Source organism: Perognathus longimembris, chromosome 12 (genome assembly GCF_023159225.1).
Source record: "Perognathus longimembris pacificus isolate PPM17 chromosome 12, ASM2315922v1, whole genome shotgun sequence".
NCBI lineage: Eukaryota > Metazoa > Chordata > Mammalia > Rodentia > Heteromyidae > Perognathus > Perognathus longimembris.
This window is the reverse complement of record NC_063172.1, coordinates 15,933,462-15,946,724: the sequence shown is the minus strand read 5'-3', so window position 1 is coordinate 15,946,724 and position 13,263 is coordinate 15,933,462. Positions and strand designations below refer to the sequence as shown.

Genomic DNA, 13,263 nt, shown 5'->3' with positions numbered 1-13,263 from the left:
TACCTTTAAAAATTTTTATACTTGATTTTGATTATTGTTGTTGTTGTCTGTTCTAGGGCTTAAACTCAGGGCCTGAGCACTGTCCCTGGCTTCCTTTTGCTCAAGGCTAGCACTCTTATCACTTGAGCCACAGCACCACTTTTGGCTTTTTTTATGTGGTGCTAAGGAATCGAACCCATGGCTTCATGAATGCTAGGCAAGCATTCTACCTCTAAGCCACATTCCCAGCCCTATACTTCATTTCTTTTTGGTAGAATTGTTGTAGAACCTATGCTTCATATACTTTTAAAATGGAGATATATGTATATATACACACACAATCAACTCACATTTACATCTTTGAGGTAATATTACCCACCCCTGAACATGGATTAAGACCACCACCTTCTACACCAGATTCCTTCCATCATCTGAGTAGTTTGAGGCAGATACAAGTATTACAGGAACTACCTGAAATGAGTTTATGTGGTGAAATATTTGATTTTAGACCAAATGAAATATATTTATGTAGTGTCAGGTTATTTCCATGCACAGTTAAGTTATTGAAAACAAGTGCAATTTTAGTAAATAGCCTCCAAGAATTCTACTACTTACTGTGTAGATTTGTCCAAAGCCATAATATGAAAATGCTAAGCCAGAGTTCTGGGACATCCAGAACAAGAAATGCAGTTGTATAAATAGAAGCTAGTCTTGAAAATTGTAGGGCTTTCTTCTGAGATTTGACTATATTCTTAATTTACACATCAATAACAAGTTGCAAATGTGAGGATAATTTTAATGCTTACTATTGGAGATAAAATTCAGACTTCAGCTACAGGTTTTGAGAGACTGGCCTACTTAGGTTAATGACTCTGATAACTAGGACTAGTTGATCACCCCCCACATCAAATCATATTTGAAGGAATAAGGGAATGTCCCAAATGAATAGGACTTTAGGAGCCATGCTCTGGAATAGGAGGGAACCCCACTAAAGTAAGCTATGTGTTCTACACTCTATTTACCACAAGATACATATGAATTCCTAAGTGAGCAAAGAATAAAAGGCTCGAGTAGAGAAATGTTCAATGTGAGTTGATATTTGAGGCTTTCCAAGAACAGTATCCCAAGAATATGTCCAGTATTTTATTATAACTCCAGAAAAATTGAAAAGCTTTAATTAGTCATATACTTTTTCATTTGTTAAAAGTGTAGCTAAAGTTGGGTAGTAGTGGCTCACATCTCTAATCCTAGTTACACAGAAGGCTGAGATCTGAGGATCTTGGTTCAAAGCCAACTGGGGCAGAGAAGTCAGTGTAACTCTTCTCTCCATTTAATCACTAGAAAACTGGAAGTGGAGATGTGGCTGTGGTGGAGCACCAGCCTTGAGCAAGAAGAGATCAGGGGTAGCACCCAGGCCCAAATTCAAGCCCCATGACTGGAAAAAAAAAGTGTAGCAAAATAGAAATAGTAGGAAACATACTTAATCATAAAAGAAATATCAGTAATAACAAAAATCTACTTAAATTATATTCAATAGTGACATACTAAGATTGGGAATGAAGTCAGCACAATCTTCTATCACAAATTCTAATCAGCATTTGGCAATGAGATTCTAGACAAAGCAAGAAATATGAGAAAGAAAAACGTAAGAACAGGATCATTATCTGCAATGAATTCCATGCCTAGAAAATTCAAAATGATCCACAGATAAACTATTTGTATAGAGAAGCTTTTTGAGATAATCAAATATACCGAAAACATCTATTTTTGTTCCTATGTAGAAATAAATCAAACAACGAATTAAAACAAAACATTTATCATATTATGAAATTACCAAACCTAGTAAAACTTGAATAATGCCTCCACAATAGACCCAACAAAATAAAGTATTTTTGAGAAAAAGTAGATAAATCTATGTTATTGATTACAAGATTGAATAATATTAATATACTTATGCATCTCAAATTGATCTATAGTTTCAATAGGATTTCAATCAAAATCTCAGAACTATTATTTTGGCAATTGATAAGCCAATTCAAATTTTATGCATAAGTGAAAAAGATTTAAAATACCCAAGATAGTCTTCAAAAGTAAAAACAAAGGTGGAAGACATAAATTACTGCAGTTGAGCATTCATTATAAAAGCAAACCATTAAGATGGTGTTGTGATAGACAAATAAAACAAAAGATATTGATAGAAGCCAGAAACAGACTGCCAAACTTGACTTACACAGTTTGAGTTTATTCTGCAATGGGAAATGAAGGTCCTGTGTTAACAGTATATTCATGTTAAAAATAAGAATCTGAGCACATAGGTAGCACTCTAAAAGTCAGTGATTTGTAGACATAAACTATTTAAAAATTTTATTGTACAGGTGTTTTACAGAGGGGTTACAGTTACATAAGTAAGGCAATGAGTACATTTCTTGCCAAGCACTGTTACCCCCTTCATTTTTCTCTTACCCCCCCTTCCCCCTTCCGCTCCCTCCAAGTTGTAAAGTTCATTTCCAGCATAGTGTCTTGTGAGTATCACTGTTGCATTGGTTCACCCTTTGTCCTTTGTTTCACCATTTTGTTATTCTCTTTCCCTTTGTAGATATAAACCTTTATAGATATGAAATTGAAAAGTTAAACAATAATGCTTCTAGAAGTTGTGGGGGGAGGGATGAGAGAGAGAGACAGGGGCAGGGGAGAGGGAGAGAAGGAGAGAGAGACTGGGGTGGGGGAGAAGGAGGGAAGGAGAGAGAGGGAGGGAGAGTGGAGGGGTTGTAGATTTGGGTGTGCATGCTGGTCCTGGGGCTTGAACTCAGGGCCTGAGTACTGTCACTGAGCATTTGTGCTCAAGGCTAATGTTCTACCATTTGAACTACAGTGCCACTTCTGGCTTTTTCTGAGTACTGTACTTGAGATAGGAATCTCAAGGACTTTTCTACCTGGGCTGGCTTCAAACTTGAATCCTCAGTTCTCAGCCTCTTGAGTAATTAAGATTATAAGCCTGAGCCACCAGCACCCAATTTTAAGTCTGTATTTGATCCAAGGAGTAAGCCATGTTTTTTAGACAAGACATGAGAACAATAACCAAAAAAGAAAACTAACCAGCAGGAATCTGTTAGACTTTCCATTCATTAAAGAGCTGTCTGAGAATGAACAAGAAATCACAGAAAGGGTTACAAGATTCGTGGGTATCCAGTAAAAGATTTACATCTAAACAGATCAGGAATGGTGGGAACAGCACTGCTGTAAAGATCTCCAGAATTTAAGACCTTCATAGCTCAGTGACTCACTGGATATTGCCTTTTCCTCGATTTGGATGTGTCAAGTTTGAAATTTGTCTCCAAGAAGAGTTGGGGGGGGGCAGTTATCTTCAGGTAAGTTTTAATACTCACAGGAGAAAATGACAGAGAAATAGATTACAGAAATCAGCTAAACTCTTGAGAAGGAAACCATCTGGAAATGATAAGGTTAACTAAATTTGTCTCCTTCAGGCTAATTCTTCTTCTAAGTCTCAGGTTCCTAATACCTAGTGTCTACCTCTGCCACTGTCATGGTGGGTTAGCTTGTGTGTTTCCCATATAGGTTGTGAGTTTCTATCAAAAAGAGTTAATAGGTATGTTTGTTTATATATATATATATATATATATATATATATATATATATGCATATCTCCCATCTTTGAAATCCTAATTTTATCTTAATGCCTACTATGTACTAGAAACTTTCTAAAAATTTGTGGAACTGAGTGTGCCAAAAAAAAAATGAGGTATGTGCCAGGCACTTGTGGTTCATACCTATAATCCTAGCTACTCAAGAGACTTAGATCTGAGGATCACAGTTTAAAGACAGCTGGAGCAGGAAAGTCTGTGAGACTCTTATCTCCAAATAACTACCAGAAAACCAGAAGTAGGGCTGTGGCTTAAAGTGTAGAATGCTAGACTTGAGCACAAAAGCCCCAGGACAGTGCCCAGGCACTGAGCTCAAACCCCATGACCAAACAAAAAGAAAATAGGAATATAGCCCAATGGTAGCATGCTTGCATAGTCTGCACAGTGTCCTGGGGTTGATCCCCAGAACTTTATAAACAAATAAGTGTGTGTGTGTGCGTGTGTGTGTGTGTGTGTGTGTGTGTGTGTGAAAGAGAGAGAGAGAATGGAAAACATATTTCCCAAACTGTGGATTCCTTTTCTACTCTTATTCCTATGAATACCACTTTCCCTTAACATGAATTTCTAGCAATGACTACTAAGATTTCCTTATCCTCCAGACACCTGCCATCAAAATTTACGAGCATGTCTTGAATTTAAAAAAAAATGAGATACAGTGCTCTGGCTCACTGGGATTAATTTCATTTTTAATCTGCACTTCAAAATTTATTGTGTTCATTCTGACTATGGTCCTTCGAAGTTTTTCACTGACTCAGATTAATCTCAACTTTCTAGGCCAACCTTACTGTTGGCCCTTGTAGGGTAGCTTTCTGGATATCAATAGTTCATCTCGGGAGTAAGAAATAAGAATGATTTAGATGGGTAAATTCAGTCCCATAGCAAAATAAATGTTTGACTTAAGGTCCATAATCTTTTTACACTGTAAGTATTATGATTTTTTTAAATGTGTTTGGATGTGAGCTCTAATTCTTCAAACTTAAGACAGTTATTACAGACATATTCCCATTCATGGACCAAGATAAGTTTCTGTGGATGACTTCACGCTATGATTAGTTTTTCAGAAATGGGCCAACAAAGCCCAAACCCTCTTTGAACTAGCTAAATGTATGGAATTTCATCCTTTACCTTAGCTCAGAGTTGGGGAACCAGTGCTAATGTTGAGCATCTTCTGAGTCAAGCCCAGTACTGACCTCATTGTAAGATAGTCTAACGTAGTCTCATGTTATCTTACCATCTGAGGTAGCATTATTTCCATTTAAAAGATGAAGGGATGGTGACTTAGGGAAATTAAATAACCTGTTTACATTTAGCTATTAAATGATAGAGCCAGAAGGTAAACTTTATATTCTGAGACTTCCTGGTCTCTACCAATCAGATTGCTTTGATGTACCAGTTTTTCAGAAAGGTAAAAGAATTCATATCAAAATACTGAGAAGTAATCACAGTCTTTCCATCTTCTCCGGGGGCGAAAAGAAAGAAAATACATACTAATTCAAAAGCTCTTTCCCATATTTCTTAGATCAGGATGAGTGCCTACGCTTTAACATAGCCTTCTCTGCTGTAATCCAGGCCTCCTTTTCTTTTCTGACTACCTCAAGGACTTTGAGTTGATTTCAATACATTAGCACATGACAGTGCCAATCTTTTTGTTCTTGTCTGTGTATTTTTATTTCCTTAAAAACACATGATCTTCCAAAGCAAATATTGCAGTCTCTTCTCCCAATGGAAAATCCAAGGATTTCAGTGTGGGGAGTGGGCAAGGGGCCCCGAGAGAGAAAATGCAGAGAGAAAATGAGGGAAGGGGTGACACTATCCTAAAAGAAATGTACTCAATGCCTGACTTGTGTAACCCTCTGCACATCACCTTTACAGTAAAAATTATTTTAAACATTATTATCATTGAACAGAGTGCCGGGCATCGGTGGTTCACCCCTACAATCCCAGCTACTCAGGAGGCTGAGATCTGAGGTTCGCAGTTTGAAGCCAGCCGAGGCAGGAAAGTCCCTGAGACTCTTATCTCCAATTAACCACCAATTAACCGGAAGTGGCACCATGGTTCAAATAGTAGATCACTAGCCTTGAGTTGAATTGCTCAGGGACAGAGCCCAGGCCCAGAGTTCAAGCCCCATGACTGTCAGAAAAACAACTGAACAGGGTAAGAGTGACAGCAATACCAAAAATACGACGATTATAACTATAGACTCTAGTAAAAGCTATGTGAGTGCAGTTCTTTGTCTTTACCCTCGCTCTCAAGTATCTTATTGTGATGTGTTCATCTTTCTTGAGATGTTCTGAGATGATGCAATGCCTGCATAATGAGATAAGTGCAGTAAACGACATTGGCACTGTGGCATCGGATGATGCTGCCACATAAGAGCTCGTTGTAATAGGATGAAAATCTGGCTGATGACTGAAATGATTGTAAATGGACTATGGGGTGGAAAGCATATGTGATATGGGTGCATGTGTGTGTCTATATGGATCTACTGAGAAAAGGAATGAGTCCCATTTCAGGCAGGATGGACCAGGATGGCCTTGAGCTCCTCCGAATGGTATGCAGTTTCAAATGTATAAATTATTTATTTCTGGATTTTTCCATTTCACACTTTGGGACCATAATTGACCACAGGTAACTGCAACCATGGAAAGCAAAATCCCAGGTAAGAGTGGACCCCTTATTTATGCTTATTATAGAATTAGGCAAAACTAGGATCACAACAGAACAAGAATCAATATTTAATCCATATTGTAATAAAAGGAATACACCTACAAAGAAAATTTAAATGATAAGAAATAACTTAATTTTTTAACCTGATCAAGATGCACTGTACTCATAGCCTGGCATATGGAATTATATAACCTATTTGTACAACCACTTAATAATCATAATAAATTTAGCCTCTATCATTTCCAAATCTTTATTGCTTTTGCTGATAAGGACTGGTATTTTTTCAAAGTTTTTGTTTTATTTTATTCTTATTTGACACTTAATTATCTATATTTATGGGATACAATGTGATATTTTAGTATACATACATATTGTGCAATAATCCAGTTTGCATAATTAGCATATCCTTCACCTTAAACATTGTTTGTTGTGAGAGCATTCAAGATCTAGCTATTTTGAAGAGTACAACACATTACCATTGGCTATAGTTACCAGGCTGCATAATAGAACACAGAACTGATTCTTCCTCACTGTGAATACACTTCACCAATCTCTCCCAACTCCTTTCTCCTACTCTCTTCACCCTCTAGTAACCATTATTCCACTTTACATCTATGAGACCAACTTTTAAATTCCATTTATGAGTGAGATCATATGGTCTTTGATTTTTTGTCCTAGCTATTTCACTTTCATAACTTTTTTCAAACATTCTGCCTTCCCTGATTATGGGATCGCTCAACTCATTTGGAAAGCACCATAACCCAAGGGATCAGAACTGACTGTGTTTGGATATCAGCACTGGAATTTAATTGTTGGCTGTCCTTGAACAAATCACTTACCTCTCTGACCCTCAGATCCTGCAATAGTAGAATAGAGATAATCACAGTACCTAGCCCACAGGCTTTCATAAGATAATATATGTAAAGTGGGCAGAATGATAGTTGGCAATTCATTTGCATTTAGGAAACACATGTTCTCTTTCTCTTTCTTCCACTAATCTATGCTCAAAGTCTGTTTTGATCTTTTCTAATTTACATGTAAGGAAATAAAGGATTTGTTGGCAAAAACTGTGAGCAGATCAATCTTCCTCTGAAATGTGTTTGTCATATTTCCATACTTATTCCCTCAGTTACACCGTTAGACTTTCTCATGCCCTCTCTACTAGTTTCTACTGCTGAAGCTTTCGTTAGCCCAGTTCAAATGTCAATCATTTCCTTCATCCTTACAATTGAGCATTAACTCTTCTAGCTCACTCTTAGGGTATATTATCTTTGTTCAGTATCTCTTGCAGAACTGATCACATTCTATTATCATAGACTTTACTCCTATCTTGTCGAATCTAAGTACAAGTGCAGAGACTTTCCCTTCCATACCAAAATCCTTTCAGATTTCAGCGTGGAAGGATTTTTTTCCTTCTATTTGGGAAGTACCTGAGTATCTTCCACACTGAAATCCACTCGGGATTTCAAGGACCTTTTTCTTTGTTTGGGAAGCACCTGAATGTCTTACATCCCTGGAAAAATAAAAGTTCCACATGAACCAGTTTTGAAAGGCTCTAGAAATGCATACAGCAGCAGCAGGCATTTCTTCTTTAATATGTAAGGGATTTCAAATAAAAGCACTCATCAAATGGTGCTATGAAGAATAGGTAATGGGCCTCCTTAATACAAGTGACACAAAAAACTGTACAGTTCTTGGAGGGGAGCTTACACATTCTTCCTGTTGCTCCAGAAGAGTGAAATTTGGCAGAACCCCCATGCTCGCGCACCTCTCCTTCATATTACCTTCTTGGATCAGGTGTCCAGTTCATTGACTTGTATCCAATTGTTATCAGAATAACTCCACACTCTCAGCCTAGCTGACTGCAACCTATGTTTGCTTTTCAAAAGTTTTTTTCTTATTCTTCTCTAGTTCCCCATTGACACCTACAGCTCTGTTTCACTTCTCTTTTGATCCTAAAGCAAAATATTATTTCTTATAAATAAGAAGCTTTTTTTCTTTCAATTATTGTGTCTGATGTGAATTTCAAACACAAAACAAACAAAACAACATACCTTTCTCTCTGTTTCAAAAATCCTGATTCCTTTGAGAATTGCTTTTTAGATGCCTCCAACTGACTAAGAAAAGTGCCAGATACAGAGAGCAGAAAAGAAAAATCACCAAGTTTGACATTTCAATACAATATACTCCATTTGATATGACTTTACAGTACAGATATGTGCCTATATCACAATTCTTCTGTAAATTGTGAACTCTTTCAGAGAGTTTAACCTTGTTTCTCTGTATATGTTCTCCAGGCACTGACCCTAATGTCTTTCACAAAGTAAATAGTAAATATTTGTTGAACTGAAAGAGAATAATGTGTGTGTTTCTAAATCCAAGCACAAAAGCCACATAGAATAAATTGGTGCATACTAAAACTTAGACACTGAAATTTACTAGCCAATTGATCTGTATTTGTAAACCAACAGTATCTTTTAAATTAAAAACATGCCACGAATTGTATTAGCCTTGTTAAAAATCAGGATACATTATGTTACTAATTCAAATGTTTCTTAAGCACCTTGCTGGAATTCAACATTCACTCCAAATAAATTAGGACTCCTTTGATTAATTCTGTCTGTGCAACCAATTCTAAAGCAAATTTTATATAGAACTGAAGCATATTAGAGAGACAGCAAATGAAATCTGGAAAAGTATTTCCTCTGATATTTTAGATAGGTAAGACCTTAACTACTTGATGCAGTTCACCATTTTAATGCATCATGATTTTTCACAATTGCTTTTTTGTTCTGCTTTGTTTTTATTCAGGTGAAAAAGGAGAAAAGGGTTTGCTTGGTGTGCCTGGAAACAAAGGCAAGGCAGGTAGGTATTGGCAGGTTCATTTTCTGGCATCATTCAGAATATGTTGTTCATCCCCCAAATGAACATCCTTTTATAGAAAAACAAAACTCCTTTCTGTGTCCAATGTTATTTACCTTGGACAGAGGAAAGGAAGGAAAAGAACCTTCCTTTCTATGTATGGATGGTTTTCCAAGTCCTAAAGGAGGAGAGAAGGATACTTTCCATCCCAGACTAGCTCAGGTGAGAAGCTGACTGGGCCCTTTGTCCTCTCTAGGACCCAAAGGAGTCTACACCAGAGCCTGCCCATACCTCATAATGCCTAGCCTTTCAACCAAATGCTGGCCTGTGGTTGGCCACCCACAAGCTGGCCTGACCCAGAAAGGACCCCTGGGTACAGTGCCTGCTCTCCATGACCAGGGAGATTCCCTCACTTAGCCCACGTGTCATCTTTTCAATGTGTTGCATGGGGAAATAAGGCAGATTGTTTCTGGGCATTTCCCTTGTTTCTGTTGACCCTGGCCTAATGAAGACTAATTCATTTTTACATTCTTTGTATTTATCTAAAACTGTGTATAAGTTAAGACTGATATTTATTTTCTTTCTGTCATATGCTGTATTTATTCTTTTTTAATTTAATGTTATTGTCAAGGTGATGTACAAAGGGGTTACAGTTACTTATGTAAGGCAGTGAGTACACTTTCCCTCCCCCCGGCCACTCCCCCTAGTTGTAAAATTCATTTCCAACATATTGCCTTCTGAGTATCACTGTTGCAATGGTTCGCTCTCTGCCTTTAGTCTTACCATTTCGTTGTTTCCCTTCCCTTCCCCAAATGTCATACTACTGATGAAGGGAAATGGGAATATTTACATGTAACAATCAGGAGAATGGATTGCTGTTATGTAATTTGTCCCATCACTGCTCCTCTCTCATACTAATGGTGCTACATGGTTGGAAAGCTAGGTGAGTAAAGAAAATGAATGACTCCTTAAAGTCACAATCAGCTCACAAACTGAACTAGTGGCTTTTCAAACAGTAAACTCAATCTACATACAGAATTTACACAGTCCTTGAAAAACGCAAGTTATACTTCGTATGGGTAACCCAAATGAACCTTTGATTCAATCATGAGAAGTTTCTTCTATCTTGGGAGCGCTGTGTGAGCTAGTGAATAATGCAATAACAGAACAAAAGTCTGGTTGCAAGCATGTTTGAAGGAAGCTGTAGAGAATTTCATTCTGAGGTTGAACAAACAAGTTCTGTGTTCAACAAAAATGCCAAATGGTCTAGGAAGTGTGTGGGGTGGTTGTAATATTTATTCTTCTTTTTAAAAATTCTAGTTCAGAATGCTTTTTACCTTATTTCAAGCATTTAAAAAGGTATTTTCTGAATTCCTAAAACATAATATAAATTAAGGAATCATATTTAACAAAATGATCAATGTGTAGTCATTCGTAGAACAATCTGGCAAGACATGAAAAAGACAGAAGATACTAGAAAGAGAGAAAATGTTCATTCCATCTAGTCTGCATCCCAAGTTGAATTACCCATTCTTATCATTTACAAGGTACTATCTGTGACTGTGGAAGATACAGGAAAGTGGTTGGACAACTAGAGATAAGTGTTGCTCGACTGAAGAAATCCATGAAGTTTGTCAAGAATGGTAAACATATTTTTTTCTTTTGCTTTGTATATCTTACCAGTTTAGTCTTTCAAAAGTTCGTTTGCTAGACTGAAATACTTGGGTTGGGCTAAGGCCCATTGAAGCTAATATCCTTAGCTGAAAGGCCTCTCGCAATGCTAATTATCCACTCAGACTCCAGGATTTTCAGGTCCACTATGTAGGTTCATGTATTTGTGCATTGCCTACTAACACAAAGGGATTTTCCTAAGAGAAGGGAATGGAGAAAAGAGAAGACTTTAGCAAATTGTAACTTAGGAAGAAAAAGGGATAACTAGGATCACATCATATTTGAAAAAAATGGGAAATGGTAATGACAATAATAACTACTTTGTTAAGTAGTTACTTGGGGTTTTTTTTTATAACAAATACTATTGTCTCAGAGTCTTTACAATAATTGTCATGATATGGGTTCTATGCTTACATTGATACTTTGTGGAAAATAGACACACATCTAATGAATAGTGGAATGGAAATTTGTTCCTGGCTCTTCGACCAATAGTACAGGTATCATGAATCGGTGCTTCCCTAAGTTTTTCAACAACCATTTTTATTATCCTTTGTCTGTTTCCCCACAATAATAAGCAGTAAAGTCTTTAAATTAGAATGATCATAGGTATTTTATTCTGAGACAGTTCTTAAGGGCCCTGTTATCACTATTCTTATAACTGATTTCATTTTGTGATATTTTTAGTTAGTGTTATCCTGGTATATATACTGTACATTATTGCAAGCACGGGAATACTGTCTCGCATTCATAGCCATCTTGTAATGCTAAAGACATAGTAGATACTCTATATCAAAGTCACTTTAATTAAAGCTCTGATGATAATGCATATTGAATTTTCTATGTCTGATTTGACATAGGCTGCCAAGAATAAGCCAGTCTTAATAGATACAACGTAGAAAATCAGTTTGCTACATTTTACTGGTTGTGGATTTTTGTATGAATGAAAGTTATGGATTCCAAAATGTATGTATATAGGGGTCCAAGTGTGCATGCCCTCATAAGAGCTCAGGATGATTCTGGGCAGCTAGTTCTCACCTGAAGCTCAGTCCATAGCTCAGTGTTCCTGTTGTATCAGGATGAAGTAAGGATGATCTCAATCCATGTACATGTTCCCAGTCCAAGAACGTGCCCCAGAGCAACTCATACTAACCTCTATATTATTTGATGTCAGTACAATAAGCATGTATACTCTCCTGGTATGTTCCAAGCACTTAAGTTGAAGAGATGCAAAGACATGGGCATCATCTTCAAATATTCACAGCTGGGTAGAGGAGAAACAAATGCAGACAATTAATGTGAAATGTGCTGAGTGCTGTATGAGAGGGGAAAAAAAAAAGCACAAGGCCCCCGGGGAAGAACACATGAGGCCCCACAACTGCTAGCAGCAAAATCCAGATAGCAGCTCTAAAAGACAAATCAGAATTTCCCAGGTGAAAAGGTGGTAAGAAGACTTTCCAAGAATAAGAGTAATGGAAATGAAAGAAAGCCAGGTTGGGAGACAATATGGATGAAATACAATAAACGTGATCATGACAAAAAACAAGAAGAAATCAAATGAGTCACTACCTCACAACTGGGTCTTGTAAAACGAATTCCTGAATCCTAAACTAGTTAATTTCGATCTGTTCATAGTATAGATACCTATGCCTTTTCCCTTTTCTAGATGCCTAATGGTATTTTTCTCCTCCCTGCAGTCATAGCTGGGATCAGGGAAACGGAGGAGAAATTCTACTACATCGTGCAGGAAGAGAAGAACTACAGGGAATCTGTGACGCACTGCAGGATCCGGGGTGGGATGCTAGCCATGCCCAAGGATGAAGCCGTCAACAACCTCATCGCTGACTACGTTTCCAAGAGTGGCTTCTTCCGGGTATTCATTGGGGTAAATGACCTTGAGAGGGAAGGGCAGTTTGTGTTCACTGACAACACTCCACTGCAGAACTATAGCAACTGGAAGGAGGGGGAGCCCAGTGACCCCTACGGTCAGGAGGACTGTGTGGAGATGTTGAGCTCCGGCCGGTGGAACGACACGGGGTGCCATCTCCCCATGTACTTCGTCTGCGAGTTTGTCAAGAAGAAAAAATAATTCCCTTTACTGCTCACATAATTTCATCTGTCCCTGTGACTTACCACCACATTGACTTTTATCCATCCTTGTCTTTCCAATGACACTAAGTTTGTGCGGGTGCAGAGCTCCTAAGACATTTGAAGCTGACGTTTGCGTTCTCCGCGGCCATGCCAGGCTGTGACAAATTGGACGTTTTCATACAAATCATTGACCCCACAGCGCCCCAGGTCACAGAAAGAGAGCTTGGATGGATGAATGAATGAGTGAATGAATGAATGAATGAATGAAGATCTCTGTCTACATCTCATACAGAATGTTCTGGATTCACTAGTTCTGCCAGCTCTACTTAGAGC

At 37.7% G+C, this 13,263-nt stretch overlaps 1 protein-coding gene across 1 annotated transcript in view; it reads left to right on the top strand.

Annotated features, from left to right (window-relative positions):
* Colec10 (collectin subfamily member 10) overlaps positions 1–12,969 on the top strand; it is a 35,197-nt gene extending 22,228 nt beyond the window's left edge. The window contains exons 4-6 of the mRNA XM_048358903.1: positions 9,121–9,174; positions 10,719–10,814; positions 12,537–12,969. Coding sequence (XP_048214860.1) covers positions 9,121–9,174; positions 10,719–10,814; positions 12,537–12,928 — 542 coding nt within the window. The 3' untranslated portion in view covers positions 12,929–12,969. The remainder of the gene's footprint in view (positions 1–9,120; positions 9,175–10,718; positions 10,815–12,536) is intronic.
* Positions 12,970–13,263: the final 294 nt, after the last annotated feature.